The sequence below is a fragment of the Heterobasidion irregulare genome (genome assembly GCF_000320585.1).
Source record: "Heterobasidion irregulare TC 32-1 unplaced genomic scaffold scaffold_01, whole genome shotgun sequence".
Classification (NCBI taxonomy): Eukaryota; Fungi; Basidiomycota; class Agaricomycetes; order Russulales; family Bondarzewiaceae; genus Heterobasidion; species Heterobasidion irregulare.
In genome coordinates, this window is record NW_009258197.1 from 2,253,282 (window position 1) to 2,281,236 (window position 27,955).

A 27,955-nucleotide genomic window follows, 5' to 3' on the forward strand; every position below is an offset into this window, starting at 1 on the left:
TGCGCAGGAAAAGAAACGAGAACGGGACCCGCCTCGTGGGATCGCTGGCGAGAAAGTGGAACAAATGAAGCTTGTCAAGGCCGAAGTGCCGTCCAGACTGTTGGAGGGCGCCTAAGGAGGCAGATTTGTGCTGGCGGCGGCGAGGGGACGACTGCGGGGGACGAGGGTGGTGTCGTCGAGGAGGAGAGGAGGAGAGGAGGGGCCAGTGATGGACCGGTGGGGGCAAGGCCGCAGTTGACGCGGAATCGCCGCCGTTTTCGTAGGTTGTGCTCTTTTTACATCTAGGTCGCATCCCTCCCTTGCTTTCCTTTTTGGGACACGACGAACCCTCCGTTCCTTCGCTACGCTTGCGTGGACGAGTGGTCCACGCCCATATTATCACTTTGCATCCCACTCGCAAACACTCCCAGGACACCGCCAGCACCGTCCTGACGACTGTGGCGGTGGATCCCTCCGTGACAGAGACATGGTCCGAGCGCTACAGACGCCTGATATCCGACTCTGTTGGATTGTAATACGACGCCACACGCGACTCATATCTTCCCAACTTCGATCCAAACATTGACATCCGCTTGCACATTCAGCCCATCACGCATCCCCTCCGTCACCGCAACGTGTCTCTCTCTCACAGCACCACTCCCGGCGCTCTCCCTCCCTCGCAATCTCGCTGCCTTCTTCCATTCACACAATATACATTCCGAGAACACACTGCTCATTCCATTTATGGCAACCAAGAAGCTCGCAGGGTGTAAGTGTCTTTCTACGCCTCATCAGGGTAGAGCATCAGCTCTGGCCGCACTTTCTCATCAAACTCCTCTGGCGTCAAGAATCCAAGCGCAATCGTCGCCTCTTTCAGCGTCGTGCCCTCCTTGTGCGCCTTTTTGGCACATTTCGCAACATCTGCAACATAGCGTGACTCAGCCAACATGACAAATATCGGGGCACAGGCTGCTCACTGTCGTAACCGAGATGGCTGTTGAGGATCGTAGCCAACATCAGCGACTCGTTCAACAGCGTGTTGATCCGTTTCTCGTTGGCCTCAATGCCGACAACGCAATGCTTCGTGAACGAACGAGAGCCGTCCGCCAACAGACGGATGCTCTGCAGCACGTTTTTGATGATGACGGGCTTGAAGACGTTCAACTGCCACCGGATATCCTCGTCAGCATGACACAATGTTTCATGGCACAAATCGACCCACCTCGAACTGTCCGTTAGAGCCAGCGATGCTGACAACAGTTTGATTACCGATGACCTGTGCAGCTACCATAGTGAGCGCTTCACACTGCGTCGGATTAACCTTTCCGGGCATGATACTGCTTCCAGGCTCGTTCTCGGGAAGGCTGAGCTCTCCGAGGCCACAACGCGGTCCCGATCCCAAGTAGCGAATATCATTCGCGATCTTCATCAGCGAGCAGGCGAGGACATTCAGAGCACCGTGAGCCTCAACGAGAGCATCGTGGGCAGCGAGCGCCTCAAACTGAAGAAGCATGAGCGGGACATCCTTGATTGACATCAATGAAATCTACCTTGTTCGGAGCCGTCTTGAATTCGATGCCTGAGATCTTGGAGATCTCCGATGCTATCTTCACATCGAAGCCTTTTCTCGTGTTCAAGCCCTTTGCAATGTGTAGGTGAAGAATATAGGTGCAAAACATCAAAGGCACTCACAGTTCCAACAGCTGTTCCACCCTGAGCGAGGAAGCTCAACCGAGGGATGATATCCTTCACGCGGTCGATACCGTTAGAGACCTGCTGTACATAGCCGCTGAACTCCTGACCGAGGGTCAAGGGCGTAGCATCCTAAGAATGATGCAGCTCAGCAACGCAGCACATAGCGATCACCAGGCGACTCGCCTGCAAGTGGGTGCGACCAATCTTGACGATATGGTCGAAGGCCTTAGACTTCGCGGCAAGGGCATCTCGCAGTCCCTCAAGGGCCGGAAGAAGCGAGTTGACAATCTCCGTGACGGCTGCCACATGCATCGCCGTTGGGAACCTGAAGACTGATAGTCAAAACCTAACGAAAGCGGCAGCAGCAATCAACCCACGTGTCATTACTACTCTGGCTCATATTGACATGGTCATTTGGGTGTACTGGCTTCTTAGAACCAAGTTCGCCTCCGAGAATCTCGATGGCGCGGTTAGAGATGACCTGTACACCGCAAGATCCATGAACGCCGAGGACGTATGAGAGAACGAGTATGTGCGGACCTCATTTACGTTCATGTTACTCTGCGTTCCGCTGCCCGTTTGAAACACGACCAAGGGGAAGTGGTCAATCAGCTTCCCCGAGATGACCTGCACCACTCAGGACGGATTGGGCTCAAAGTTCCCGTAGCGACTGAAACAGCGCGACCCACCTCATCTGCGGCCTGTTGAATAGCCTGACCAACCTTCGGATCCATTCCGTACCCAACATTGACAATCGAAGCAGCCTTTTTTAGCACACCAAAGGCCTTGATCAAGGGAGGAGGTAACCGCTCCGTGGGGCCTCCGATATCGAAGTTCTGCAGCGATCTAGTGTCCCCAATGGTCAATTCGTTCGGAATAACTAGAGGGCGGAAAGAGCATACCGCTGAGTCTGTGCTCCCCAATAGCGGTCGGCGGGCACCTTCAGGTCGCCAAAGGTATCTCTTTCCGTCCGAAAAGCCTGCTCTGTCTGACGAAAAGCATGCGCCTCCGTTTCCGTCTCCGTGTGCACAAGCTATCCGCTCACCATAACGCGAAGAGAACTGGAGAACAATCTATGCGAGATCGTCCGTGGGTACTGGGCAGTCACCAGGAGAGACTGGGTTTCGTGAAAACGGCCATTTTGGGGGGAATCACATGAGCATATGTAACAAGGTGGAATTAGCCGTCTATGCCTAGACATGGTCTGGACGCATGGAACACCTTACTCTACGAGGAAGCCGAAGGCCAGCCATGGCTGAGCAGAATTAAACCAAAAATTCAAGGAAAATGGGAAAGACGTAGTAGTGTAAGTTGTTGGCACTGACGAGAACGCCAAGTTCTGCGGAGGATATCGGGCATGCAACTCCCACGCAACACCCGAGCTCCTTGATATCCCGAGCAGAATGTGAAGGTCATTCAACACGACGAGAGTCCATCACTGAATTGTTACAGTGTGAGGAAGGAAACGATTGTAGGTAATCTGAGAGTCGGCATGTACAATTCGTCGCAGCTCTACAAATATGATGCCTGTCATGCTTTACTTCGTAGACCTAAGTCTCCCCGCTCTTCTTGCTTACACGTGATTATGAGTGTGGTCTTTGCGACATGATTTCCCCAAAACAGGCCGGCCGTTATAATATCTCTGTACGTCCGGCGCCCTCCCAATACAACCCCACCAAAGACTCCGTCCCCATTGTTGCTCACTACACCCACCATGTCCAGCGTCGCGTCCCAGGTCATCTTGCATCCAGCTGTTTCTGACACGCTCAAAGTATTGGGCACTACGCTCGGACGCGACAAGGTATGCACGCCTCAGCCTGCATGCATGCGCATACTGCCTCACCGGTTTACCATCTTACTAGATCTACCGAGCAGTACAGTACTTTGCTCGCTTCTTTGCATGGTACCTTCTCGCCCGCGGTTACAAGCTTGAGGCAACACGATGGAACGCGTTGAAGGGCCATCTCGCCACGGCGAGAAAACGTGGGTACATGCGGGCCGCGAGCAGCTGGCTCATCAGACTCATATATTGTTTGATCCAGTGATGCGCATCGGAAAGCCTTTGGAACATCTCCAAGCTGCTCTCCGTGCTGCACAGACAACTGGTGACCTCAAAGAGCAGATTTCTACTATCGGCAGACAGCTCGGGTACTTTGGATACTTGACCTATGACGCCATCGTCTGGGTGTGTAGCGTCAATGTCAGAGTATCTCATTGTCCATTTTTAGTTGACTGTGCGAGTCAATTTTAGGCAAATGCTGTCCGATTTATCACTCTCAAGCCAGATACGGCACAGAGGGTGAACAAGACGGCCAACCGATTCTGGGTAGCAGGCATCCTGTTTAGCATTGTCCACGCCGTTTTCAAGGTATTCCTCAATCATTCACATATCTGAGAAGGTGCTCATGATGCATATTTGCTTCATCAGTCTGGAAGGTTGACTCAAGAAGTGAACAGCCTCCGTGCCCTGACTGAGAAGGATGTGGGCGAAGAGAATGTTCGGCAAACAAGACTTCGTACGCTTGCTGCGTAAGTACACCATGAATTATGCGCTTTACCTGTGCTCAGACCGTATGTACTGCGCCAGCCTCCTTACCGCAACACGCCAGCAATTCGTCATCGATGTTCTCGATGTCTGGATTCCTGCGGCCAACATAGGCCTTGTTACTCTGAATGACGGTATTTTGGGTGCCTTCGGGTATGTTTAAATATTGGCTGCACGCTGTCATAAGTCCTGACAAACATCCTAGCTTCATCACATCTATCCTTGCCCTTCGTTCGCATTGGGCAGTAACCACTGCGAAGAAATAAAAGCTTGATGCTGTAGACTTGTGATTCTGTTCTTTTTGTATATTATTCTTTGCAATGTCATTTCGTACCTAGGAACTGAGGGGCGATATTTCTACGGAAGTGCAAAGATGCAGCACGCTGCAATCGAACTTAGAAAGATGCACTAGTCTGTTGTTGTTGCTGCTGCTGATGCTGCTGCTGATTTCGAATACGGAGATATTCTTGGCGAACTATTTGCATGCTGTCTTCACATGTACTGTATATGGAGTGAATATTAGGTTCTGGTGACCTCCCGGGGATTGACACAGATACTGAAAGGTACTCACAATCGATACATGCAGTCTTGGACAGCCTTGTACTTGTTTTTGCAAGCCCAAGCCACGGTGACAGTGCGACCAGTGGCACATTCGGCAAAATCTGTCATGGTGTACAGTTAGCGACAGTACACCACGCTTCCAGCATGTTAGTGTACCTTTCACGATTGAATCACATTCCTTAAGGGCATGGGCTTTGGTAGTCTTGAGCAACGTATCCTCCTCCCGTCGTGAAAGAGTGCTCATGACTGTCCGGTTCGGGTGCAGCTGGCTCTGGTAAGCAACGGCCCTGCGATCGGCGATTCGGCGTTGTTTGGATCGGAGGCTGTTGCCAAACAAAGAACCAGCCGGCCGAGCTCCTGGTTCCGCAAAGGCTGGATTACTCACCTGAGGCCACCTTTTCTAATTACCAACCCCCACTTCAGTGCAACAGACACTCATCCAGTTTTTTTTATAAAGGGCTACTGTTGTTCTCAGCTCTGTCATGGCATCCCTCTTGCGCTCCGCACGAGTATCACGAACCTCCATACCAGGATGTGTCCGCAGTCTGGCTACACAGTCGAATTCACCGGCTTCACGAGGCGTTTTCAGTCAGACACTGGCCCAGGGACCATCCTTGGATGACTTCATTGTTGGAGACGCACCCGATAAGGTTGTGCTTGGAAACACAAGCGCGTAGGTATCTTTACTTTCCTAAAATTCGAAGTGGAAACAATGAAGTGACATTTCGTAGTCCACGGCTGCCTTCGTATCTGAAGACGTCGATTCCCAAAGGAGCATCATTCAGTAGCATCAAGAAAGACCTTAGAGGCCTTGGTCTTCATACCGTATGCGAAGAAGCTCGTTGTCCAAATATCGGAGATTGCTGGGGTGGTAAAGAGGGTGCAACACCCGAAGAGGGTAAACGAGCAGCTACTGCAACTATCATGGTGTGTACCTAGCAGCCAGTTTCTTAGCTGGAAATATACTGAAATGTGTCTCTTAGTTGATGGGTGACACATGTACGCGTGGTTGTCGGTTCTGCTCAGTGAAGACGTCTCGCACACCGCCTCCACTTGACCCGCATGAACCTGAGAACACCGCTGAGGCCATCAGTCGATGGGGACTTGGTTACATCGTTCTGACTAGCGTGGACCGCGATGGTGCGGGCTTAATCCAATTTGCTCCATGTTGACGCTGACACCAATGATAGACCTTGCTGACTCTGGGGCTCATCATTTCGCGGAGACAATACGAAAGATTAAGCAAAAGTGCGTCTTTTACTTATATCATTAATTTTCCTATGACTGAGATTGGGGTTTACGTCAGGGCTCCCCAAATTCTTGTCGAAGCCCTCACAGGTGATATGGGAGGGAACCTTGACCATGTCTCAGTTGTCGCAAGATCCGGTCTGGATGTTTATGCACACAACGTAGAGACCGTCGAGGCGTTAACCCCCTTTGTGCGAGATCGAAGAGCGACCTTCAGGCAAAGTCTGAAAGTCTTGGAGCGCGCAAAGGCAGAAGGTGTTCGGGTGACTAAGACAAGTATTATGCTCGGGGTTGGCGAGAATGAAGAGCAACTCATAGATGCCTTACGAGGTTAGTTCGTGTTTTTTCCACTACTTTATATTTTTCTCAGTATCCTCCCAGAGCTCCGCAAGGTCGATGTTGATGTTGTTACATTTGGTCAATACATGCGTCCGACGAAGCGGCACATGAAAGTCGACCGTTACGTCGAACCTGCAGAATTTGATCGTTGGAAACAGGTTGCTGAGGATATGGGATTCTTGTACGTTGCGAGCGGACCATTAGTGAGAAGTAGCTACAAGGTAACTATACCTATGCCTATTCACCGGGTCATTACTGACTCTTCCGCCTTTACAGGCTGGAGAATACTTCATAGAGAATGTTCTCCGAGGGAAAGGTGCTGAGAAGCAGACTCAGAAGCTACTCGCTCAGGAGGATGCAATGGTAGGAGCCAAGCTTGATGCTTGATCTATCCTCTGTATCATCCATCCTCTTTACATCGTCTATCATTCGCTTGCACCTACCCAGCTCTACTCTTGACTTCGCCTCTCTTTTCCTGCACCGTTGTACTTAGAAGTATGTGGATAAACCATATTTTTCCTGACACTACAATGAGGTTAGGGTCTATAAACGGCATTTACCGGTCGGAGCTACTTGGAGTTGTAACCTTGCTTGGTGCAAACCTTGTTTTTCAAGCCCACCGCCGCAACAAAACATCGACAAGACTCGTCGACACTCCACAACAAAATGGTGAGTATTTCCTCAACACAAGGAGGTGTCATATTGACGTTCTGCTCCAGGATTCCTCCTCGAAAGCTCCCGTCAAGCTCGCCCGTGTCATCAAGGTCCTATCCACCCCTCTTTTGAAGGTTTTCAGCGCATCTAACAACAGCATATACTCTGTATAGGTCCTTGGCCGGACAGGATCGCGTGGAGGTGTTACCCAAGTCCGTGTCGAGTTTTTGGACGACACGACCCGGACAATCATCCGTAACGTGAAGGGCCCCGTACGGGACCAGGATATCTTGGCTCTCCTGGAGAGTGAGCGTGAGGCTCGGTGCGTCCATGTCTTTTTGCCAAGGATCCCCTAGAATTCATGAACTGTGTTTGTATGTCACAGTCGTCTCCGCTAAAACTCAGACGTTTTGCATCCTGCCTCGTTTCCCTGACTATCGTCTTCCTTGCTCTCGCTATCTGCATTACATGTTGTATGGTCATGCCAATTACACTGCATGAGTCCCACCGAGTATTTCGGGCGGCCTATATCACCTATTACTGGTGACTGAAGGTGACTGAAACTTGAAGGCGCTCAGTGAAATGAAAAAAAATGGACATGCCATCGAGAAGATGGTAAGGTGATTGCAACAACTGTCTGAAACATCCACTTCATCTGCGTCGATGGAGGTTGGCGCGGTTCCTTTTTCTGATTCATGAACCCATGCGATTGATCTTCAAACACATATGGCTGTGTCGTTCATTTGACGTAGACATCATAATGCGACTGTTTTTTTGTCCCACAGTCGAGATGAGTTGGGTGTGGCGTCGAATGGTGCCCAATGCAACTGATATGGGCGGAATACAAGCGGAACATACCAATTCAAAACCAACATCACTAGCACTGGTTGTCAGCTCTCCTTCGATTCCAAAAAATGATCATCTGTCGCACTTATCGCGGTTCGCGAGAATGTATATAGGCGGAATGATTAGACTCCCCAGATTACCTCCTGCACTCTTGGACGCGACCCTCCAGTAACTGCAACATGTCTCGAAATGCTGCCTATGTGACCCTCCTCACCAGGGAGAATTACCTTCCGGGTGCTCTGGTTGTTGATCATTGCCTAAAGGCTGTACACTCGAAGTACCCCTTCGTCGTAATGATCACTCCTGAGCTATCTCAGCCAGCCAGAGACGTGCTCACGAAACGGGGTATCACTGTCAGGGAAATACAGAGCCTACAGCCATCGAGCGGGTCTCATACGCTAGCAACTCACGATGCCAGATTCGCTGATACCTGGACAAAGCTGAGGTATGCGTGTCCGAAACAGATCCTCTAACAAAAGCTGAGATTTTCTCATGTAGAGGATTTGAACTGGTCGAATACGACGTACGCATATCCGCGATTTTTGTGGATATCCCGCTGAAGATGCCTCGATTATAGCGCATCGTCCTGATGGATTCTGATATGATCGTCTTGAGAAATATGGACGAGCTCATGGAGCTCGATCTCCCTCAGGACTCGATCGCAGCAGCTCACGCATGCGCCTGCAACCCGCGCAAGCTCGCGCACTATCCCGCGGACTGGTGAGTTCACCGCACAGTTATCCTCAGCTGTCTGATTCTAATGGATCCCCAGGGTGCCCGCGAACTGCGCATATACCCCCCTCGTGCATCCTACTGCGATCGCCAATCCGACTGAGATCACCCCTTCGAGTCCGCGGCCGTACAACCTCCTCAATTCTGGTCTCGTCGTGCTTAACCCGTCCAAGGAGCTGTCCGCTTCGATCATCGACTACCTACACACTTCCCCCTTGGTCCCCACGTTCTCTTTCCCCGATCAAGATCTCCTCGCCGCGTTCTTCCACGGCAAATGGAGGCCCTTGCCCTGGGTTTACAATGCCTTGAAGACGCTTAGGATCATACACAAACCGTTATGGCGAGACGAGGAGATACGGTGCTTGCACTACATCCTGCATGACAAGCCGTGGCATGAGAGGATCGGAGAGGTTGGTACGGGCGGAGAGTACGAGGAGGTTCATCGGTGGTGGTGGGATCGATTCGACACTCTGCTGGCAGAATTGGGCGAAAGCGACCCAGACGGCCGGAACCTTGTAGCCGCTAATGTAGCGCCAATCCTTCCCAACTGAACCGTTGTCCGATCGTATCGATCGCATCTTGGGAACGTGTCTTCAACCTGCGGTCAGGATCGAAACAGTTACATAGCATCATAATGCATTGACTTCTTTCTTCAGCTTATAACCTCCGCCTACATATAGCTGTGCCTATGCTCTCCATGCAACGTGTACTTCGTCGGTTCTGAACCTATGGGACAGCAATCAAATATAGAGCGTCCGGATATGAATTCGATTACATACCTTTGTGTACATGTACTTTTTTCCAGCGGTGTAGAATGGCCCATTCTGAAACTCAACAAACCAGCCTGCGCGATCATGATGCCGTTATCGATGCAGAACCTTCCGAAATCCAAAAGTCAACATGCGCATTGATGAGGATAGGGGCCAACTACTGACCGTTCGTCAGTGGCAAAAACCTTTCCACTGCGCTCCTCGGCCATTGTACCCATCATCTCTTGCAACCGTTCGTTACCTGATGTAAATGGAAGGTGTCAAATACAAAAACCACGTCGTCTTCTCAGATGAGATGCTCACAGCCGACCCCGCCCACGATGAGCACCTCTTTGCTGCCGATGTGAGCCATGGCCCGCTCTGTGATCTCGACGAGCATCGCAAACACGGTCTCCTGCAGAGAAAAGCACAGATCCGCAGGCGTAAAGAAATCTTGATCGTCCGGCCCTCGCGGCTTGCCATCTGGCCGGAATCTCTTGTCTAGGGTCAGCGCCTCCGTGGATGTCAGGATTCCAGAGAGGCTGACGTCCATCCCCTTGGTCGTATACGGCAACGGCAGGAGATGGGTCCCTCTGCGGACAATCGATGAGCGTTCAACGTGATCATAACCAGCGTGCGCCTTACTTCTTCGCCTCCTGCTCGATGTTGTATCCTGGGCTGGGGTCGTTGCTCAGATTGATCACGCGCGCAAAGCGATCGAGGCAGTTCCCGACGGCGATGTCGAGCGTCTCGCCGAATATGCGATAGCACTGCCGCGAGTACGCGATCACCTGGGTGTTCCCGCCCGAGACGTAGAGCACGACCGGGTTTTGCGCGCCCGTGATCTCGCGGCCCATCTCGATGTCTGCGCGCAAAACAGCATCACGGTCAGCGAGGGCAGACTGCGTAGGACAGAGGCGGCGTACGGCCGACGCAGTGGTTCACCCCGACGAGGGGCTTGTCGAACAGCAGTGAGAGCGTTCGCGCTACGATTGCTACTGACTGGAGCGGAGCACCCATACCGGGTCCTGAGCACGGTCCACTATAGCTTCAGATTTGAACCCTCGCTATGACGACGAGCAACGCACCCTTTGTGTAGCATATACAATCCAAGTCATGCAACGAGATCCCGGCCTTGCTAACAGCGTCGTTGATGACCTTGAGTGCCCACTCTCGATGGTGTTGAGCGGTGTCGCGGGGCAGGAAACCCTCGCCTGGAGGGGTGATGTATGTGTGCCGGACGTTCGAGAGCACCGACGACGAGCCGTCGATGTCATGTTTTATGATCCCTGCACCCAATTTATTGGCCGAGCCTTCGAGGCCGAGGGCAAGGTATGCTCGATCTGCGATATTCAGGTCATGCAAGACGGAGTGGACGATCGTGATGCATACCTGGCTTCTTCAACGGAGATTTTCGCAAGCGGCCCGGCATTGTTCAATCGCGCGAGGCCAGAGCAAGTGTATTCATCTTCAATGCGTCGCAAGCCCAATATTATGGGAGCACCGGCCCGGTCAGGCGTGTCGCGCAACACTTTAGCTCACATTCAGCACTGCGTGAGAGAGATGATATATAGCAATTATGCAGCGCGAGCAGCACGAGTTTAATGTCTATGTAGAGAAATAAAGCCATGAAAGACAAACACCCATCAGCCCGTCCCGCATAAGCCCCGAACGGAAAACACGTCCGTCCCCACGCCCTCGACTCAGAGCATGAACGTCAAAGGGTTCTCCAAGTAACCCTTGAATGCCGTCAACCACCGTGCGCCGACGGCGCCATCAACGGTGCGGTGATCGCAGCTGAGCGTGACTTTCATCAGGTTCACCGTCTTGAAGCCGCGCTCCTCCTCGGGTGCAGGGACCAGAGTCGGTTGCGTCGAGCCGACGGCGAGGATACATGATTGCGGCGGGTTGATGATGGCGGTGAAGTGGGAGATGTCGAACATGCCGAGGTTGGAGACGGTGAAGGTTCCGCCCTGGACAGGATATCAGTCGGCCTGGCAAGAAGTGGGCATGGAAGGATGCATACCTGGTACTCGTGTGGCTGCAGTTTGCCGTCACGCGCCTTCTTCGCCAGTGCCTTCGCCTCCGAAGAGATGGTAGCGAGACCCTTCGAGCCGACGTCCTTCACGATTGGCGTGATCAAACCGTTGGGGGTTGCGACCGCGATTGAGATGTCAGCCTTCTTGTATCTGATAGAGCCAGCATTTGAGCATGTAAAGACCGGAACGATGATGCGACACGCACTGTCTGATGACTTCGCCCAACCATGCCGTGTTAGCCTCGGGCACATCCTCCAATGCCTTGCTGACAGCCTTGACAATGAAGTCGTTGACGCTCAGCTTGGCCGCCTTGTCCTTCTCGCCGAATGACTTGTTGAAGACTTCCCGCAGTTTGGTGACCTTATCCATGTTGATGTCGACGGTGAGGTAATAGTGGGGCGCCTCGACCTTGGCCTGCGTCAAGCGGCTGCCGATCGTGCGGCGCATGCTGGTGGTGGGGATGTCGACGTAGTCTGGCGTCTGGACAGCGGGAGCTGAAGGCGCGCCAGGCGCAGCAGCAGCAGCGGATGGCTGGTACTTCTCGACATCCTCACGAATGATCCGGCCTTCGGGACCCGTGCCCTTGACCTTCGCCAGAGGAATCCCGCGTTCCAGGGCAATCTTCTTCGCGATGGGAGAGGCGAAGATGCGCTCGCCCTTGGCCAATTGGGACTTGGACTCCGATTTAGGCTGCGACTCGGCGGGAGCGGGTTTGGGTGTCTCCTCGGATTTTGATGGCTCGGGAGCCTTTTCCTCCTTCTTTGGTGGCTCAGCAGACTCAGACAAGGCTTGTGCGGCCAGATCCGCGGCACCAGAAAGGTCGTCGCCCTCCTCAGCGAGGATTGCAATTGGCGCGTTGACGGCAACGCCCTTGGCACCATCTTTGGCCTTTCAGACGCGCGTCAACAAATCAGTATGCGAGTAAGGTGAGAAGAGATGTGACGCACGATAATTTTAGCCAAGATACCGTCGTCTGCGGCCTCCACGTCGATCACCGCCTTGTCTGTTTCCTGATAAGACGCCCAGAGTGGATGTTTGCTGGCAAGTCGGGGAGGAAAGAAAGACGCACGATTTCCAAGAGCACGTCACCAGCAGCGAAAGAATCACCCTCTGCCTTTTTCCATGACGCGATGCCGCCCTCGGTCATGGTGGGGCTCATTGCAGGCATGTTCATCCTGGTGAGGGCATGTCTGCGAGCAGAGACGTGTATTTCTAGAGATTGAAAAATCGCGTTAAATATGGAATCAGCGGGACGGAACGCTGAAGAGGAACGCACTCCGTGCAAAGATACGGGCCAGGGACGAGGCAGACATTTGTGAGGACGGAGGAGGGATGAGAAACGGACTGGCCGAGTTTTATGGGGGTTATGTACACTCGGATGACCAAACAACAGACAACTGCCGTTCCTGCATCTCCCGTCCGCTGGGGTGCTTATATTAGCCATATATCCTCACCACTCGACATGGCCTCCGACTGCTTGCTCCCAGGCCAGCCCGTCCCTCTTCCTCGCGGGCCTCTGCCTCAGCTTGGCAGCGGCATCTACATGAAAGACGGGGAGCCTCGGGCGAGCCTCGTCGGCATTCCGCGCTACGATGCATCTGTCGGTTTTTCTTATTTCTGAGCGCCTGTGCCGACTTCAATGATACTCGGGCGTCACCCATTCGGCGTTCTCTGTTGCAGACTCTGGCTATCTCTCGTGTCCGTCCGCACCCGCCGGCTCCGAACTCCATAGTGCTCGGGTCTGTCACGCGTCTCTCGCCGCAGCAAGCGGTGGTGTCCATCACGGTGGTGGACGGGATGCCACTCCCTGCGGGAGAGGAATTCACGGGCGTGATCCGCGTGCAGGATGTGCGCGCAACCGAAAAGGACAAGGTAAAGATCGCCGACTGTTTTCGAGGCGGGGACGTGGTGAAGGGGCTCGTTGTGAGTGGACTTGGTCTTAGTCGGACGGTGGACGATGGACGGTGTCTAATGGCATGGCGGGAACAGATCTCGCTCGGCGACGCGCGGAGCTACTACATCACGACGGCGCGCAACGACCTCGGTGTCCTGTTCGCGACGAGCGAGGCAGGTAAGGCGGCATGTTCATTATTCTCACTGATGCTCTGAAATGAAATGCTCGACTGCAGGTGCGACGATGGAGCCTGTGTCGTGGCAGGAGATGCGGTGCGCTCGGACGGGGAGGATCGAGCGGCGGAAGTGTGCGAAGCCCGAGGGCGTGTGAGGTGTGGGACTAGGTACAGATAGGATACAGCATACGATAGAACCGACTGTGCATGAGCGGCAGACTGGCGGGATGCAAACAAGTGCCAAACAAGGGTGGCTGAGGCGCGGTGGGGAAGGCGCGCAAGTCGAACACAACCGCTCGCCCAACATTGTTCAGGGACTCTGTCTGCCGCCTCCCTCCCTCCTACCCGAATCCCCGCTCCGGTCCTGGCCTGTGTTTTCCATCTCCTCGCTCGACGATGACTGCTGTCCTCTCGCCAACCGATGCGTTCAGGAAGGAAAACATAATGGCCTCTCTTGACGACCACCAACTCAAGTACTGCGCTTCCGCAATGCCACGCAGTCACGCACTGACTCCCCCTTGCTTCACGCAGCTTTTCCTCCTCGACAGACTGGAAGTCCAAGTACTATGAAGTCGCCGAAATGCTCTCAGAAACGAGGAACGAACTGGACGACTTTCACCAGTCTTCCAAGGATCTCGAGGAGGAGCTGGAGCGGGAATTGCAGAGGACCGAGAAGGCACAGCAGGATCTGAGGGTCAAGGTGGAGCGGGCGGAAAATGAGAGGGACGAGTGGAAGGTACGCCCCCTCGCTGTCCGCTGTCTCTCCGTGTTGAACTCGCGTCCCCTAGTCCAAGTTCATGTCATTGCAGACTACCCACAACAAGACCACCACTTCCCTGCAGCGTGAAATTGACACTCTACGGCAGGACCATCAGAAGATCAAGGTTCAGCTGCGGGAGCTGGAAATGGGTAACGATGACCTGGAACGGACGGAGCGCGCGGTTTCGTCGAGTCTCGCCGATGTTGAAGCCAAATATTCTCGTGCCTTGGAGGAGAAGATCCTCCTGGAACACGAGCTGATTGACAAAGCAAGTCTCGAAGAAGAGTGCCAGAGAGTCAAGGATGAACTTCGGGGTGCGCATCCACGCCGCTCAATCCTTCTACATCTTATCTCACCCTATCTATCGCAGACGCAAACGCAGAAATCTCAGTCCTGAGAGACCATCTCCAGGTAGCGCAGTCGCGTGCATCGAACGTGACTCTTGAATCCGAGGACTCTTCTTCATCCAATTTCTTCCAACGCAATCCGCAAAACTCAGACGACGATCTCCTGCACACCCAGCCACCCGCCGATCTCACACTTTCCGACCTTTCCCCCGAATCTGACTCGCCTTCACCTGTCACTACTACCCCTCGCCAGGTTTCTTCCCCCCTCAACAAAGATGCAGGTCAATCAGCTTTACTCCAGAGGGCCGGCTTCTCTACCCGCACGAAAGTGTCCTCTCCACAGGCGTCGCCGTTCAGCGGCCGGTCTACAACGATGCCATCTCTAACAACGCCGACTCGACTCCCGCCGCGCACAGCGCTCACCCGACCTACGCCACGCACTCCGATGTCGCCGATCACCGGAAATACCATGGCTGCTATTCCTGCCACTGTTTCGAAGAACAAGGGTGTGCAGATGGTCTCCGAGATGAGGGCACGTGTGAGGAACCTCGAACAGAAGATTCACACTCGTGTTCCTCGACTTCGCATGGGCAGCACCAGCACCCGTGCAGCTTCCGGATCGATCTCGAACCCCAAACCGCCATCGAGTGTGTCGTCAACAACCTCGAGCAACTCGTCGCTTCAGCCAAGAACATCGGACGAACGAGTAAGGCCATCCCTTCCGTCGCTCCTCACACGGCGCAGCGACGATTCCGTGGACAAGAAGCAGACACCGCGTCGCGAATCCGCTGGCTGGGTGCTTATCATGGAGGACTCTCCCTCTCCGCTCAAGACGAAAGACAAGGAGATGCGGAAGCTCACCGGATCAACGACTGTGCCCTCGTACCGCCCGTATCAGTCCGCAGCACCAGACTCTCCATCTCGCCGTCCTCGCGCGCCCCCACGGGAACGGGAAACAAAGGACCCGCTGTCACGAAGCACGGCCACGGCCCTCATGCGACCGCAGTCTCGCACATCTACATCGACCGAGGGGCGCAGCAGCGCTGGTACGACAGCAACCACCAGCTCTCTTGCCACCCCAGTATCTCGTCCGACCACGCCAACGTTCCTTCCCTTGCCCAGCAACGGATTGTACTCGAATACGTCTACTCCAAGCACGGGCGGTTTCAAGCGGTCGACGGGTCCTGGATCGGGTGCATACTCATCCAACCATAAACGCTCCTCACTCGGGTCCAGCACGAATGTGTCTCCGATGGTGTTCAATCATCTCTCAGATGGTGGCTATCCCCACCGAGAGCGACCGACATCCGTCCCAGCCCCACCGCGCGGACTCGACAAGTCTTCCCCCTCTTCCTTTAAAGCTCCTCCGAACACCAAAGCTTTGCCCAATCTACCGCACGGCACCATCTCGTTCCGATCCAGCACTCGACTTCCCTCTCCCGGTTCGATGACTTCTCTGTCACAGAGCAAAATCGGGAAGCCTAATTTCGGTGTCAGCGGACGGAGGAGCTCGGGCGGAGCGGACTCGGATCTTGAACTCATACTGGGAGATCTAGACAAGACACTAGGAGCTTCGACAACCCGGCGACGTTAATGTGGGGCGTGGATGGATGGTTTGACGGATGGATTCATGGGTCGAAGCCCCTCTATGGTTCAGGTGATTTTCTCAGTATTTTTTCTTCTTTTTTTTTTTTCTTTTTACCGATTATTTGTGTGTGTGTTTACTTTCTTTTATTTATCGTTCTGAGACGATGACACCCCACTATGCGCCTTTTGAGGCCAACACGCAACGGGCTCCCAAGGAGCCTGACTAACAACAACAAAGACAACACTCGTTCTCAGCTCCGGCCTCTTAATGGTTAATATCCCCCCGCTTTTTACTGTTTCATAGCGGTTTCTCTCCGCATGGATTATGCCCTCCTTACCTCGGTGTCAGACCGTAACAGTACGACGACTGGCTTTCAGATCACGATAGAACGACACGGGCGCCGCATTCCTCCCGCGAGCCCACGCATCCCCACTACCTACCTACCTACCTACCTACTTCTTCACCCGATGGTCTGTACCATCTCCCCCTCTGCACGATCGACCCCATAGGCGTAACATATGCTTCTCCCTTTCCCGCCTCCTCGACCTCTGAGCCTGTTTGTTCTTTTATTCCATCCATCCCCTCCCCTCCCCTAATATCCCGCGCTTTATTTTTCCCACCTCCGCCCCCGCCCCCGTCCTGCGACTTGTCGGGTTCTGTGGCCCTTGTTCAGCCATATACCACTTGTGATTCTTTATTCCCTAGCCTAGCCGTACGCTACTGTTCTGATTTTTTTTCACTCGAGTACGGAGTGCAAATGTATGCTTTTATATAAACCCCATGGGCGGCGTGTGCTGGATGCGGCGCGTATGAGGTGAAAGCGCCCGATGTATGTCATCGTACGTGCAGGCTGTCTAGCCTGGCTGTCCGACTAGGAATTTTGGGACCGACACAGGCGTCTCGCCCATCAAGGACTGAGCGCATATATACGGTTTATTAAGCACGTTGGAGTTCAGCGCAAGGGAATGAGCTCTGTATGGGACTCATCAACATCGTACGCAGAGACTGAAGCGGCCTACAACCGTAACGTGCGATCCTCTCGATTCGTACATCCTTGAAGGTCCACACCGCGTTGCAGCGCATTTCGTCGTCAGAGCGCCTCTAGAAGCTGCCCGAAACTGCTCGTGCCGCACTGAATAGCGGTGTCGTCGACGTCGACGCTGCGTGGCTGGATCTACGTGGCTAAATCGAAGATCGAAGAAAGTATTTGTCGGTGGCCCTTGATGGAGCCCGAGAAGCGCAGATCGACGAAGGCCGAACCGACGCAGGTGACAGGACGGATCGCCTCCAGAAGAGATGCGCTCCTTGAATTGCCAGCACCGCGTCATCCGAGAACAGGGTCGGGGCCTTCGGCGGTACCTTCAACGTTGCCGAACAATGCCCAACGATCCTCTATCATGAGGATTCGATGCGGCAACGACGGCCGTGCTTACGCATGGCCTCGCAGGCACACGAGGGGTGAGGCAGAGCGACGGGGTCTGCCTGAATTGACCAAGCGTTGAAAGTGAGTAAAATAGCTGCCAATGTTATAGAAATCGTCCCAAAAACCCGTCTGGGGAAGGGGTCAAGTCGGATGCATAGCCACGAGCTCACAATGCGATCCCGAAGCTGAGAAAGTCCAAGGATCCATGACATTTCGAAAGTGTAACGGAGCGAAGGCATGGCCGAGCAAACAGGCCCTCGAAAAAAATGCGCACTAGGTAGAACTTGTTCCGCGGAGTGGGCATAAACGACGATCGGTACGGACTCCAGCAGAGGCGCCGAGATCGTGAACACCTCTACGAGAGGCGAGATGTCACGATCGTGCTGCAGGAGAAACGGATGGAATGTCCCGTCGACCGAACGCGATGAGGTAACTAGATCGAGTGGTGCACATGTGAGCAGTAGAGATGTTTTCTTCGCGTGTTTGATGGTGCCCGAACCAAGAGTGAGTGGATGTCAGGATGGAGGATCGAAAGCCACACCCGTCAGTGAGTGGATACATGCGTGAGCTTGACCCATCCCAGATCCACCCCGCCCGTTTATCTGGTAGGTCTGGAGCCCCGCCGGTCCGCTGGAGAAATTATATATGCACCTGTTGTCGTCTGCGGCCATGTCGTTATACGCCTGTTATTTTGGAGACAGTGTCGAGTTCCCAGAGACGGACCCTGCCAGGTCAGCACGAGTGATTTCATGGAAGTTCGTGTAATATGCTCGAGAGTCGATCGAGGTGACTAGGAGAGGCTCTCGGGTTTTGCCGGTGGCGCGCGCTGCGACTGCTTGAACCTGCACCGACGCCATCTTCCATCCCCCATGGCGTCCGCTCAACCCCCCACACCCACACCCTCAACAACAACAACCACCAGGCGCTCGCCCTCCCCGCCCCCCGCACGCTCGCTGCACCGCCAAGTCATCCTCGACGAGGACGACTACACCGCCGCCCTCTCGCACATCATCGCCCGCGACTTCTTCCCCTCGCTCGTCCACCTCGACGCCACCCACTCCTACCTCGACGCACTCCGCACGAACGACCACGAACTCATCGGCGCCTCCGTCCGCCGCCTTGAGGCCCTCGCGACCCCCACGCCCGCCCACGCCCACGCCCACGCCCGCGCGCGCCCGTGGCAGACCCCGTCCGAGACGCCGTTCGGCGCCGCCGCGGGGCCCGCGGATACGCCCCTCCCCGGTGGGCGCACCCCATCGGCGTCGACGCCTCGGGGTGAGGGACCGAGCGCGGCGAAGCGCGCGCGGTACGACGGCGCGCTGTCGCTGGACGCCTTCCAGGCGCGGTACACGTCCGAGGACAACGCGAGCTTCACGCACCTGCTCGACGACGAAAACCGGCGGCGGAAGGAGCGCAACGCGTGGGCATGGGATGCGCAGCGGCGCGTGGAGGGCGTGCGGAGCAAGATGGTTGAGGGGCGGGAGCGGATGCTGCTTGAGCTGCCGGAGGGCGCGCGCGTGGGCGTGCGGGAGCGGATTAGGATCGAGGCGCCGGAGCCTAGGGGGTTGATCGCCGCTGCGCCGGAGGGCGGGGACGAAGAAGCGGGCGGTGACGGAGAGGGGAAGGGCACGGTGGTGTTGAAGGGAAAGGAGAAGGCGGCGGAGGTGGAGACGGAGGTGGTCGATGTGATGGCGCCGAAGAAGGACACTCGGCCTGCCGCCGTCGACGGCTGGAGCTTCAAGGCGCGCAACGCGCTGATGTTCCCACCCGACGCCGACGTCTTGCCGTACGACCCCTCGACCGCCGTCTCGAAGCCCAGCACGGAACCCGATCCGCGGGTGATCAAGCACTCGAACACACGTCTGCCCACACAGGAAGACTCGTCGTTCGCAGGGCTGCCTGTGCCCCCGAGCCCCACTCGCAGCCGCATCGACGCCGCCATCGCCGGCACGCCATGTACGCCGCTCTCTAGCTACCGCAGGCTCAGACTCATTGACTTATGCGCGTCGCGCGTCGCTATCTACACTTGCTAGACCGTCCGAGATCGCCTGGGATCAACAACTTTTCATACGTGCCCGCCTTGCCTTCGCCGACGCCCTCCGAGCTCGGCCCAGACGCCGTGAAGCAGCTCATGACCATGGGCACGCTGATGGGCACGCCGCGCATCCTCTCGCAGAGCGACGACCCCGCGGACACGTCCCTGCCACCGCCAAACACGCCGTTCCACATCCGCGCGCCGACCTCGCGCGAGGCGCTCTCGCACAGGCTCTCCTCGGCCGCGTCGCGGTCGCTCCGCACCAAGGCGAACCTCATGGGCTCTGCGCGTGCACGGGCGCCGGAGGCGGCGCTGGGAAGCGGGAAGAAGGGCGACATGGGGCCGCCCTCGTGGACGCCGAGGCGCGCGGATGCGGCAGGCGCGCTGACGCCTGCGGCGAAGAGGCTGCTGGACCGGTCGACGCTTGGGACGGCCGCGGCGAGGCGGGCAGAGGTGATGGGGCGGAGAGCAGGGTGGGAGGGCACCGCGGCGAAAGAGAAAGATCTGAACCGGGTGCGGTGGACGCCGACACCCAGTCCGGTGACGAGGCGAGGGTAGGGACCGTGGAGTCCGTGGGGGCGTCCTATCATTAGCAGTAGGAGTATCAGTCGTGGATGGCGTCTTGCTGTTTCGTCCAGATTGCGATGTGTTGCATCATCATCTGATAGGGCAAGGGATAGATACATACATGATGAGAGAAAACAGAGAGGGAATGAGCTGATCGGTATCATGAGTCGGACTCTGGTCTGGATACCCTCCTCCGCTTTGCGTCTGGGGGCTCCTCGCTGCTCTCTCGTGCCTGCCCCTTGCTGGGGGGAGGGGCTGCAGGGTTCGGCGGGGCGTTGCTCCGTTTGGGGTCGGTGGCGCCCTGTGCTGATGCCGCTGGCGCTGTGGCCGGGGCTGGTTTTGGCTTTTTCTTGACGAGGACGCCCTTGAGGGACCGCTTGTTGTCTTTTTTGGCGGGCGCCGCGGAGGACGGGCGCGATCCGTTCGGGGGATTCAGCGGGGGGGTCGCTTGCGGCGTTGCGGCGGGGGGCGATTTGACGACGACGCGCGAGGCGATGGCCCTGGAGGGGTGGTGATGAGACGGGGACGCGGACGGGTGGCGTGAGGGCGTGTGCGTGCGGGGGAGCGGGGGACTCACTCCCTGAAGCCCTTGAGTTCCTCGCCGTCGCGTTCCTTGCGGAGACGCTCCTCTTCCTCCTGCTTCTCGCGGACGGAGTCGAGGAACATGATCTCGTCCTCCTCGAGGGCGCGGAACTGGTTTGCGAGCTTTGTTTTTTCCTCCCATTCTTCTTGCTTGGCAGCCTGTGGAGGGGGCAGGCGCGTGAGCCCGGCCGGGTAACGGTAACGCGGGGGCACGGCGGCGGCGCCAAGGGAGATCGCGCTCCGTGCGGCACGGGGGAGGGAAGGTTGCTTACTTTGTTAGCTGCCAGTTTCTGTTAGGAGGGGGCGGAGGGACCCGTTGCGCAGGCGTGTTGGGGGGCCCGTCAGTGTCTGAATGGTAGCGGGGGCGGGGGCAGGGTAGAAGGGTGGACACACCTCTGCCAGGCTGCGGCCGTCGTAGGCGTCCTCCTGGGGCTGTGGGGGCGGCTCCTGGCCCAATCTGTGCGGGGCGGTGAGGCGGGGGCGGCAGACTGGGGCCGTGACTGGTGCATACCTGGCGTAGGCGGCCTTCCATTGCTCGTCGCGGCGGGCCTTTGCAGAGTCGATGTCTGACTGGGAGACGAAGCGGGAGCCGACGACGCCGGAGGAGATGGAGGGGATGTGGTTGTCGTCCGCCATGGGGCTCATGGCGGCGGCTGCTGCACGGCGCACGCGCCCACACGGACCGGGACGGGCGGAGGGGGCCGGCCGCGCGGATAACCGATGGCAATAATACGCAGGTGGACCGTCGACGACTCTGCCCGCCCGCACTGGAGACCGATGGGCGAGGACCGCACCCCGTCCACCGCCTCGTTCGCAGCCAGCTCAAAGTCCCTCAGCGTCCGCAGCAAGCTCCCGCCCACCCCGCCCATCAAGTCCGTCGTCACTTCTCCCCGTGCGTACAACTTCTCCTCCTCCTCCTTCCCCTCCTCCTCCTCCTCCTATCGCCGCAGCTCTCGTCCTGATCCTCCCTGCCCCAGCCTGGGCAAAAGACGAGCCCCCTTCCCCCACCGACGCTGAATTCCTACGCCCGCCCTCGCCCGGCGGCCCCCACCCTCCCTCCGAAGCCCGGCGCTCCGACGTCCACTCCCTCCACTCCTCTGCCGCACCCAGCGACGAGCACCAGCGATGGTGGGCCTTCACCCGCCACATCCCCCAGCCCTCGTCCTCCTTCTCCACCATCGGCCCCGCCTCCTCCGCCCTGCCCGAAAAGAAGACCTCCACCTCCCTTCGAGCCATGTCCACATGGATGTCCTCCGCCGCCGCCCACCCCCACGCGGACGACGCCTCCTCGTCCTCCACAGAGCGGCCCCCAGGGCCCTCCGCCCGCAGGGAGTGGGGTCTGCACCTCGCGATGCCCACCCCGCCCACCGCCCCCTTCACCCTCGCCCAGAGTCGCACCCCGGGCTGGGACTCTCCTTGGGCTCCCCGCCCGCCCGAAGGCCCCGAGCGTGGCCTGTACGAGCAGCTCGACAAGCTCCACGTCGAGGGCGCAGACGATCACATCCACGCCCACGCCCACGCCCATGCGCACGCGCACGCCCATGACCAAGACACCCGGACACTCAGCCCCTGGGCCCGGCGCAGGAAGCGGGCGCGAGCATATCTGCTGAGCAATACATACGTCCCTCTGGTAGGCCCCTTGCCAAATCCGTCGCACCCACCCGCTCACATTCCCACCGCGCAGCTTTTCCGTTTCGTCAACATCACATTCACCACAGCCGCCCTCGCGGTGGCCATCCGCATCCGGCTGCTCGAAAGGACGCACGCTGTCGTCGGCGCGCTCGGCAGCTCTCCGTGAGTGCATGACACCCACCGCGCCCGCATGCGTGCCCTCGCGCTCATCACTCGACGTGAACAGGACATTGATTCTGATTTTCGCGCCGTTGACGCTGGTGCACGTCATGGTTGCCATCTACGTGCGTGCTTCTCGGCTTGACCCCCCGCACTCGCGCGGAACAGCGATCGGGCTGATGCCGATGGCCTTCCCGCGCGCGTTCTTCCGACGCCCGCGTCATACAGCTCGAGTACTTCGGCAGGCCGCTCGGCCTCTGGCGCACGTCGGGCAAGCTCGCGCACACGCTGCTCGAGGTGCTCTTCATCTGCGCCTGGTCGGCCGCGCTCTCGCTCTGCTTCGACAACTTCTTCACCTCGATCGTGCCCTGCGCGTCGCACAACTCGATCGCGTGGTACAGCAGCATCCCGCGCCCGACGAGCCCGTTCGGCGACCTCGGCCGGCACGAGGGCGGCGTCGGCGACGCGCTGTGCGACGACCAGCTCGCGCTCATCTGCCTCGTCGGCATCGGGCTGCTGATGTACTGCTTCAACCTGATCATCAGCCTCTATCGCATCTTCGAGAAGGTCAAGTACCAATCCACGATGGTGTAATGACCCCTCTGCCCCTCTATCTCCCTCCCTTCCGGCTTCCCGATCCGTTCACACCTCTCGTTTATCCACCCTATTCTGCACTTCGTGTCACTCGTTTCGGATTTGTTTCTCCTGCCCTTCGTGTTCGATTTCTTTTCGGACAAGGATACGTACGTTCGTTCGCGCTCTCGCTCGCCGATAAGTTAGACCGAGGTAGTATCTATCCTGTATCATCTACGCGCACACACATCGATACCACCACAGAAATCCATGTACAACTGCCTCCTGAGAGGGCTGATTGACCAGCGCAGCCTGGTGCTTATCGTCGCGAGGACGGGGTTACGTGGATGCGTCGGATTGCCTTTGCGGCGTGCGAGGACGAGGATGAAAGGGAGAGTGCAGCGAGGCAGAGGCGGCTGGATAAGGCATGCGATTGCGCCATCAGGCTCGTATCGCCCCGCGAGCGGCGAGGGCGAGTCAGTCCGCCACGGGCGACAATGGATTGCTGCATGCGACCCGCCCTCTGATATATGTCCTGTCGTCCCCCGCGGACGCTCGCCCCATCTCCCCTCCAGCTCCAGATGGACGCCCTCCCCATCCCGTCCCTCTCCCTCTCCCGCTCCCACTCTCGCGCAAAGTCCCCAGCGCTGCACCCGCTCGACAAGCGCCAGTACGCGCTCGGCATCGGCCTCCTGCTCCTCGTCGTCGTCCTCTGGACCAGCGCGAATTTCGTCACACAGGTGCGTCCGTGCGTGCGCGGCCGGACGAGCCTGCGCGACCTGACGTTCCGCATCAGGACCTGTTCGTCGGCGGATACGAAAAGCCCTTCCTGTGCGTCTTTGCTTCCCCCTCGGCGGGACACTTCCATTGGGGCGGCGGGCTGATTCGCGCGCAGCATCACGTACCTCAACACGAGCTCGTTCTCGCTCTACCTCGTGCCGTTTCTCGTGCGGAGGCTATGGCGCCGCGACCGCGCCGGACTCGACAAGGTCCCCGTCAGTGGGTGCGTGTGAAGCCCGCGTGCATTCGTTCGTAGCCCGGCTCGGCGGCCGCTGACGGCGCCAGACGACTCCAGGTCTCGCGACGAGCAACAACCGCTCGTGGAGGACGCGGCGGTGGACGAACGGCGACCCGATGTAACGACCCCCTCTCTCTCTCTCTTGATCACCGCGCACGCCCCACTCAGCCCGTTTGTAACTTAGCCCCCGCGGACCGTGTACGTCCCCGTCGAGATCGAGGAGCCCCCGTCGGCGGCGCTCCCGCCGCTGACCGTGCGCGAGACGATCCACCTCTCCTCCATCTTCTGCTTCTTCTGGTTCGTCGCGAACTGGTCGGGCAACGCCGCGCTGGGCTTCACGAGCGTCGCCAGCGCGACGATCCTGTCTAGCATGAGCGGTGCGTGTGTCCCCCCTGCGCCGTGTTTCGCGAAGAGGCCGTAAGGTGCTGAGTTCGCCGCCTCCGCGTGTGGCATGCGGGTACAGGCTTCTTCACGCTCGGCGTTGGACGCCTTTTTGGCGTCGAGACGCTGACGTTGGCCAAGATCGGCGCGGTCGTGACGAGGTACGTACGCGTCCGCTGCGCCCTCCCTATCCCCATCCCCATCCCCGTCCGCCTCCGTCCCTCCACCGTGGCCGCGTGCCAGCCCCACCACGATCCCGATTGATTCCGCTTCAGCTTCGGCGGCGTCCTCCTCGTGTCCCTCTCCGACTCGCACCAGTCCCAGCCCGCGACCGCGCTGCCGACCGCGTTCGACGCCCCGCCCGCGAGCACGCCGCACGCGGGGCAGCGCCTGCTCGGCGACAGCCTCGCGCTCCTCTCCGCGTTCTTCTACGCGCTGTACGTCACCCTGCTCAAGGTCCGCATCCGCTCCGAGGCGCGCATCGACATGCAGCTGTTCTTCGGCTTCGTCGGGCTCTTCAACGTCCTCGCGTGCTGGCCCATCGGCGTGCTCCTGCACCTCACCGGCGTCGAGCGGTTCGCGCTCCCGAGCTCGCGCCGCGCCGTCGTCGCTCTCCTGATCAACGTGCGTGGCCGTCATGCATCACCTTCGTTCTACAGTTTACACGAATACATCTGTGCCCAGATGGCGATCACGCTCTCGAGCGACTACATCTACGTCCTCGCGATGCTCAAGACGACCCCGCTCGTCGTGACGATCGGCCTGAGTCTGACGATGCCCCTCGCCGTCGTCGGCGACGTCCTGCTCGGCAATACGGTGCACCTGCAAGTCGTCGTCGGCGCGCTCCTGCTCCTCGCGAGCTTCGTCGTCGTGGGCGTCGAAGACTCCAAGGAGCCGCCGCCCGCCCGCGCGCTCGCGGACGTGGAGGCGCGCGCGCGGGGCCGGCGGTACTCCCGAGTGCGGGGGGAGGAGGAGGAAGCGGAGGCAGAGGCGGACGATATCGCGCGTGCCGATCGCGCTGGCGGCACGTGAGCGCGTATGGAGACCCGGGCATCGTGCGTGGGGTGCACGCGGTCGCGCGTCCGGTGCGTGTCTTCTCCGTCCCCTTCCGTCTCGCCGTGCAAGGGTCGCGTCGTCCGTGCTTACCTTTTGGGCAAGAGCGGACAGGACACAGAGGTCTTCTCGCCGTGCCCGGGCGCGCGCTGGGTGGCCTGCTTACGCCGCTGCGCGTTACGGCTGCGTGGGGCCTGGAGGATACCCGTATAGAGCTTTCTCGGTGGGGGTGTACGATAGGATCAGACAGATGCAATAACGACGGGTCCCCGGACGGCCTTTTTCCACAACGGCCTGGCTTCTCCCTGCGGGTCGTGCATGCGCTGCAGGGTCTTGCTCCGAAAGCGATCTAGTCTGTTGTTGTCAGATAAGGGGGGGTGCCTTCGCGAGCGCTCTCGGTGGAAATGTTCGGAATCCGTCTGGGCGTTCTCATATCCTATCGCGCAGGGTACGTATGTCCATGTCGTTGGAATGTCCGACATGGGACCATCAATGGGCTCGAAAGAAGAAACATGTTCCTGTCGCCCAGCAAGCGCGGTCTCATTATTGCGACAGGACGCGTGCTTGAGCACGCGTCGACATGGCTCGGACGTTCGACAGATCCTTCGGCGGTGGATTCTCGTCGCTGAGCGTCGCGGACGGAATATAGTTGACGACGCGCGCTGTTCCGCCGCTAACGTTAACGGCGTTCAGAGCTCCTGCGTGTCCCCAACGGTGTCGTGTTCTGGCGGTATTGATGCCGCGTCCGATCGACGCATGACGGCACGACGGTGGCTATGGAATACCTCGGGGCAAGGCGCGGTATCTCTCCTGCCGTCAGGTTTGATGTCCTTGCAGGAACGAATGAATGAATGAAGCTAAGTCAAGAGCGGCAGGCCCGCTCGTGCTGAGCAATGGACGGCTCCGCGTGCGAAGTGATGCCTGCACTGCGAGTGGGGCTTTTAGTGTTTACGCGTTCGGTGTAGGCCGCGTGTCGTAATTTATCACGACAGGGAATTAGCTTCGCTTGTGCCGCTGCGGTTGAGGCACCGGTGTGCGGCATGCGCGCACGACGAGAGACAGCGACGGGGGATGGATGCCGTGCTGGAGACGTGGTGGGGCGGGTGTCGCCGGGGCGTGCGCGTCGCATCACGTGCTGGGAACCCGGCCCCCGATTTTGTATTATCACTGCAATTAACGGAGTGTTCCCAGGCGCGATCTCTGCAGCGACGGCGAGCTCCCAGCGCGAGCACCGCAACTTGAAACCATGGTGAGTGCGCTGCGGTCGCCGCCGGTCCCCGTCAGCGTTGTTGCGCATCGCTCATCGCCCGACGTCGTGGAAAAGTAGCCAAAGGAACGCCGCCAGCGCCTGCTCGGGCACCCGACATCTGCCAAGGCTCCCACCCATCTTGCCATCCAGGACACGGATCTCCACACGGAGGAGCCCATCGACGCGCGTGCAGGGCCACCGGTGCGTGTCCATCAAACGCATGTCCACCCAAATCTGCATCGCCCTGATTGGCATGTCCCACCGTCTTTTGGGCTTCCTGGAGCAGGGACACGATGGATCGGCACCACCGCCATTAACACCAATGCCGCACGCGCCCCGGAGCGGGCTCAAAAAAAAGGAAAAGCAGGGGCTCAAGCGCGAGCTCTTTCTCCAACGTGCGCAGCCGTGCTATTTTATTCTCCCGCCGGGGGGACACCTCTCCCAATATCGCCCATTCCCCGCATTCGCATTCGCATGCGCATGCGCATTCCCCGCCGACGTCTTTGCCCTCTCTAACCCCATCTGACGAACAATTCCCCGCTCCACACAGGGTTAGAGGCGTCCCGCTCTCCATACTCCAAATCGCACAACAGACGGCTCAAGCGCCTCGAGCGGGAGCAGATCGCGGGCGGGCTCGATGGCCTCAGGAGCGCGCTAGCGGCCGTCGAACAAGACGTCGCCCGTGCGGATCCCCGAGCACAAGCGCCTGTCGCCCCGGGTGCGAAAAATACGGATGCCGAGCCCGACCGCCCCCAGCCGCGCGCCCGCCCAGGGCAGATCGGCGAGGGCAAGGGCGCCCCGCTCAAACGCACCCAGCGAAAACGAGCCCTGTGCGTCCCCTGCCCCCTTCTCGGTCGTCGTCGATCCTCACGGGGTTGAGGCGCCGCCCGCATCACGCTCGCTGACCGCTGACCGACGACGGATGGGGTCCGCTTCGCCCCCCATCTTGCAGGCAAGCCGAGCGACTCCGCCAGCCCCTGATCCTGTCGAATCCCGACTTTGCGGCCAACCCGTTTGAGACCATCCGCACGCACGCTCGTAATACGCTCGTGCAACGCCCTTTGGAATGACCTGCACCACGCGCATGTGCTTCTGCCAACAAAGGCAGCAAACATTCCAACCCGTATGGGTC

The 27,955-nt window shown here is 58.0% G+C and overlaps 16 protein-coding genes across 16 annotated transcripts; 10 read left to right on the forward strand and 6 right to left on the reverse strand.

The window, feature by feature from the left end:
• Positions 1-697: 697 nt before the first annotated feature.
• Positions 698-2,949, reverse strand: HETIRDRAFT_153879 (uncharacterized protein). Its single transcript, XM_009542941.1, has 12 exons — positions 2,901-2,949; positions 2,720-2,791; positions 2,577-2,662; positions 2,364-2,520; positions 2,215-2,301; positions 2,052-2,155; positions 1,858-1,999; positions 1,672-1,803; positions 1,530-1,619; positions 1,202-1,480; positions 957-1,143; positions 698-900 (listed from the first exon to the last, which is right to left on the reverse strand). Exons 1-12 carry the CDS (start codon positions 2,925-2,927, stop codon positions 761-763), a joined length of 1,503 nt encoding a protein of 500 aa, XP_009541236.1. The 5' UTR covers positions 2,928-2,949; the 3' UTR covers positions 698-760.
• Positions 2,950-3,388: 439 nt separating this feature from the next.
• Positions 3,389-4,485, forward strand: HETIRDRAFT_40385 (uncharacterized protein; the record flags this gene model as incomplete). The annotated part of the gene is made up of 7 exons (XM_009542009.1): positions 3,389-3,475; positions 3,537-3,657; positions 3,717-3,859; positions 3,926-4,042; positions 4,103-4,203; positions 4,262-4,372; positions 4,425-4,485. 7 exons carry the CDS (start codon positions 3,389-3,391, stop codon positions 4,483-4,485), a joined length of 741 nt encoding a protein of 246 aa, XP_009540304.1.
• Positions 4,486-4,786: 301 nt separating this feature from the next.
• On the reverse strand, positions 4,787-5,024 carry HETIRDRAFT_42095 (uncharacterized protein; the record flags this gene model as incomplete). The annotated part of the gene is made up of 2 exons (XM_009542056.1): positions 4,787-4,881; positions 4,937-5,024. 2 exons carry the CDS (start codon positions 5,022-5,024, stop codon positions 4,787-4,789), a joined length of 183 nt encoding a protein of 60 aa, XP_009540351.1.
• A 238-nt stretch (positions 5,025-5,262) lies between these two features.
• Positions 5,263-6,754, forward strand: HETIRDRAFT_306330 (uncharacterized protein; the record flags this gene model as incomplete). Its single annotated transcript, XM_009542942.1, has 7 exons — positions 5,263-5,453; positions 5,512-5,707; positions 5,764-5,920; positions 5,971-6,028; positions 6,087-6,358; positions 6,410-6,588; positions 6,644-6,754. 7 exons carry the CDS (start codon positions 5,263-5,265, stop codon positions 6,752-6,754), a joined length of 1,164 nt encoding a protein of 387 aa, XP_009541237.1.
• Positions 6,755-7,092: 338 nt separating this feature from the next.
• HETIRDRAFT_244437 (uncharacterized protein) lies at positions 7,093-7,350 on the forward strand (the record flags this gene model as incomplete). The annotated part of the gene is made up of 2 exons (XM_009542943.1): positions 7,093-7,131; positions 7,195-7,350. Coding segments are annotated over 2 exons (195 nt in total), but the record flags the coding sequence as incomplete, so codon positions are not given.
• Positions 7,351-8,046: 696 nt separating this feature from the next.
• Positions 8,047-9,150, forward strand: HETIRDRAFT_166861 (glycosyltransferase family 8 protein; the record flags this gene model as incomplete). The annotated part of the gene is made up of 4 exons (XM_009542944.1): positions 8,047-8,312; positions 8,366-8,390; positions 8,445-8,587; positions 8,640-9,150. The coding sequence occupies 4 exons, from the start codon at positions 8,047-8,049 to the stop codon at positions 9,148-9,150; spliced, it is 945 nt and encodes a 314-aa protein (XP_009541239.1).
• Positions 9,151-9,285: 135 nt separating this feature from the next.
• HETIRDRAFT_166862 (Metallo peptidase M22) lies at positions 9,286-10,780 on the reverse strand (the record flags this gene model as incomplete). Its single annotated transcript, XM_009542945.1, has 8 exons — positions 9,286-9,325; positions 9,379-9,477; positions 9,535-9,610; positions 9,673-9,941; positions 9,994-10,213; positions 10,275-10,376; positions 10,437-10,691; positions 10,741-10,780. The coding sequence occupies 8 exons, from the start codon at positions 10,778-10,780 to the stop codon at positions 9,286-9,288; spliced, it is 1,101 nt and encodes a 366-aa protein (XP_009541240.1).
• A 271-nt stretch (positions 10,781-11,051) lies between these two features.
• On the reverse strand, positions 11,052-12,700 carry HETIRDRAFT_413641 (uncharacterized protein; the record flags this gene model as incomplete). The annotated part of the gene is made up of 6 exons (XM_009542946.1): positions 11,052-11,321; positions 11,375-11,537; positions 11,593-12,275; positions 12,335-12,397; positions 12,457-12,599; positions 12,664-12,700. The coding sequence occupies 6 exons, from the start codon at positions 12,698-12,700 to the stop codon at positions 11,052-11,054; spliced, it is 1,359 nt and encodes a 452-aa protein (XP_009541241.1).
• Positions 12,701-12,849: 149 nt separating this feature from the next.
• HETIRDRAFT_308387 (uncharacterized protein) lies at positions 12,850-13,611 on the forward strand (the record flags this gene model as incomplete). The annotated part of the gene is made up of 4 exons (XM_009542947.1): positions 12,850-12,987; positions 13,068-13,310; positions 13,377-13,458; positions 13,517-13,611. 4 exons carry the CDS (start codon positions 12,850-12,852, stop codon positions 13,609-13,611), a joined length of 558 nt encoding a protein of 185 aa, XP_009541242.1.
• Positions 13,612-13,709: 98 nt separating this feature from the next.
• HETIRDRAFT_153883 (uncharacterized protein) lies at positions 13,710-16,157 on the forward strand (the record flags this gene model as incomplete). Its single annotated transcript, XM_009542948.1, has 8 exons — positions 13,710-13,929; positions 13,988-14,192; positions 14,245-14,607; positions 14,632-14,634; positions 14,670-15,495; positions 15,525-15,560; positions 15,586-15,901; positions 15,986-16,157. Exons 1-8 carry the CDS (start codon positions 13,853-13,855, stop codon positions 16,155-16,157), a joined length of 1,998 nt encoding a protein of 665 aa, XP_009541243.1. The 5' UTR covers positions 13,710-13,852.
• Positions 16,158-18,243: 2,086 nt separating this feature from the next.
• On the forward strand, positions 18,244-20,303 carry HETIRDRAFT_153884 (uncharacterized protein; the record flags this gene model as incomplete). The annotated part of the gene is made up of 3 exons (XM_009542949.1): positions 18,244-18,305; positions 18,497-19,530; positions 19,608-20,303. 3 exons carry the CDS (start codon positions 18,244-18,246, stop codon positions 20,165-20,167), a joined length of 1,656 nt encoding a protein of 551 aa, XP_009541244.1. The 3' UTR covers positions 20,168-20,303.
• Positions 20,304-20,336: 33 nt separating this feature from the next.
• HETIRDRAFT_40944 (uncharacterized protein) lies at positions 20,337-21,394 on the reverse strand (the record flags this gene model as incomplete). The annotated part of the gene is made up of 4 exons (XM_009542023.1): positions 20,337-20,676; positions 20,754-20,996; positions 21,150-21,215; positions 21,270-21,394. 4 exons carry the CDS (start codon positions 21,392-21,394, stop codon positions 20,337-20,339), a joined length of 774 nt encoding a protein of 257 aa, XP_009540318.1.
• Positions 21,395-21,535: 141 nt separating this feature from the next.
• Positions 21,536-23,143, forward strand: HETIRDRAFT_305374 (uncharacterized protein; the record flags this gene model as incomplete). The annotated part of the gene is made up of 6 exons (XM_009542950.1): positions 21,536-21,650; positions 21,736-22,206; positions 22,252-22,388; positions 22,443-22,552; positions 22,617-22,674; positions 22,778-23,143. The coding sequence occupies 6 exons, from the start codon at positions 21,536-21,538 to the stop codon at positions 23,141-23,143; spliced, it is 1,257 nt and encodes a 418-aa protein (XP_009541245.1).
• Positions 23,144-23,703: 560 nt separating this feature from the next.
• HETIRDRAFT_469269 (uncharacterized protein) lies at positions 23,704-25,862 on the forward strand (the record flags this gene model as incomplete). Its single annotated transcript, XM_009542951.1, has 7 exons — positions 23,704-23,906; positions 24,018-24,117; positions 24,364-24,517; positions 24,604-24,682; positions 24,797-25,145; positions 25,206-25,606; positions 25,680-25,862. The coding sequence occupies 6 exons, from the start codon at positions 23,704-23,706 to the stop codon at positions 25,551-25,553; spliced, it is 1,233 nt and encodes a 410-aa protein (XP_009541246.1). The 3' UTR covers positions 25,554-25,606; positions 25,680-25,862.
• Positions 25,863-26,117: 255 nt separating this feature from the next.
• Positions 26,118-26,871, reverse strand: HETIRDRAFT_447869 (uncharacterized protein; the record flags this gene model as incomplete). Its single annotated transcript, XM_009542952.1, has 2 exons — positions 26,118-26,247; positions 26,474-26,871. The coding sequence occupies 2 exons, from the start codon at positions 26,869-26,871 to the stop codon at positions 26,118-26,120; spliced, it is 528 nt and encodes a 175-aa protein (XP_009541247.1).
• A 283-nt stretch (positions 26,872-27,154) lies between these two features.
• Positions 27,155-27,872, forward strand: HETIRDRAFT_243058 (uncharacterized protein; the record flags this gene model as incomplete). The annotated part of the gene is made up of 3 exons (XM_009542953.1): positions 27,155-27,218; positions 27,374-27,653; positions 27,776-27,872. Coding segments are annotated over 3 exons (441 nt in total), but the record flags the coding sequence as incomplete, so codon positions are not given.
• Between the last annotated feature and the right edge of the window lie 83 nt (positions 27,873-27,955).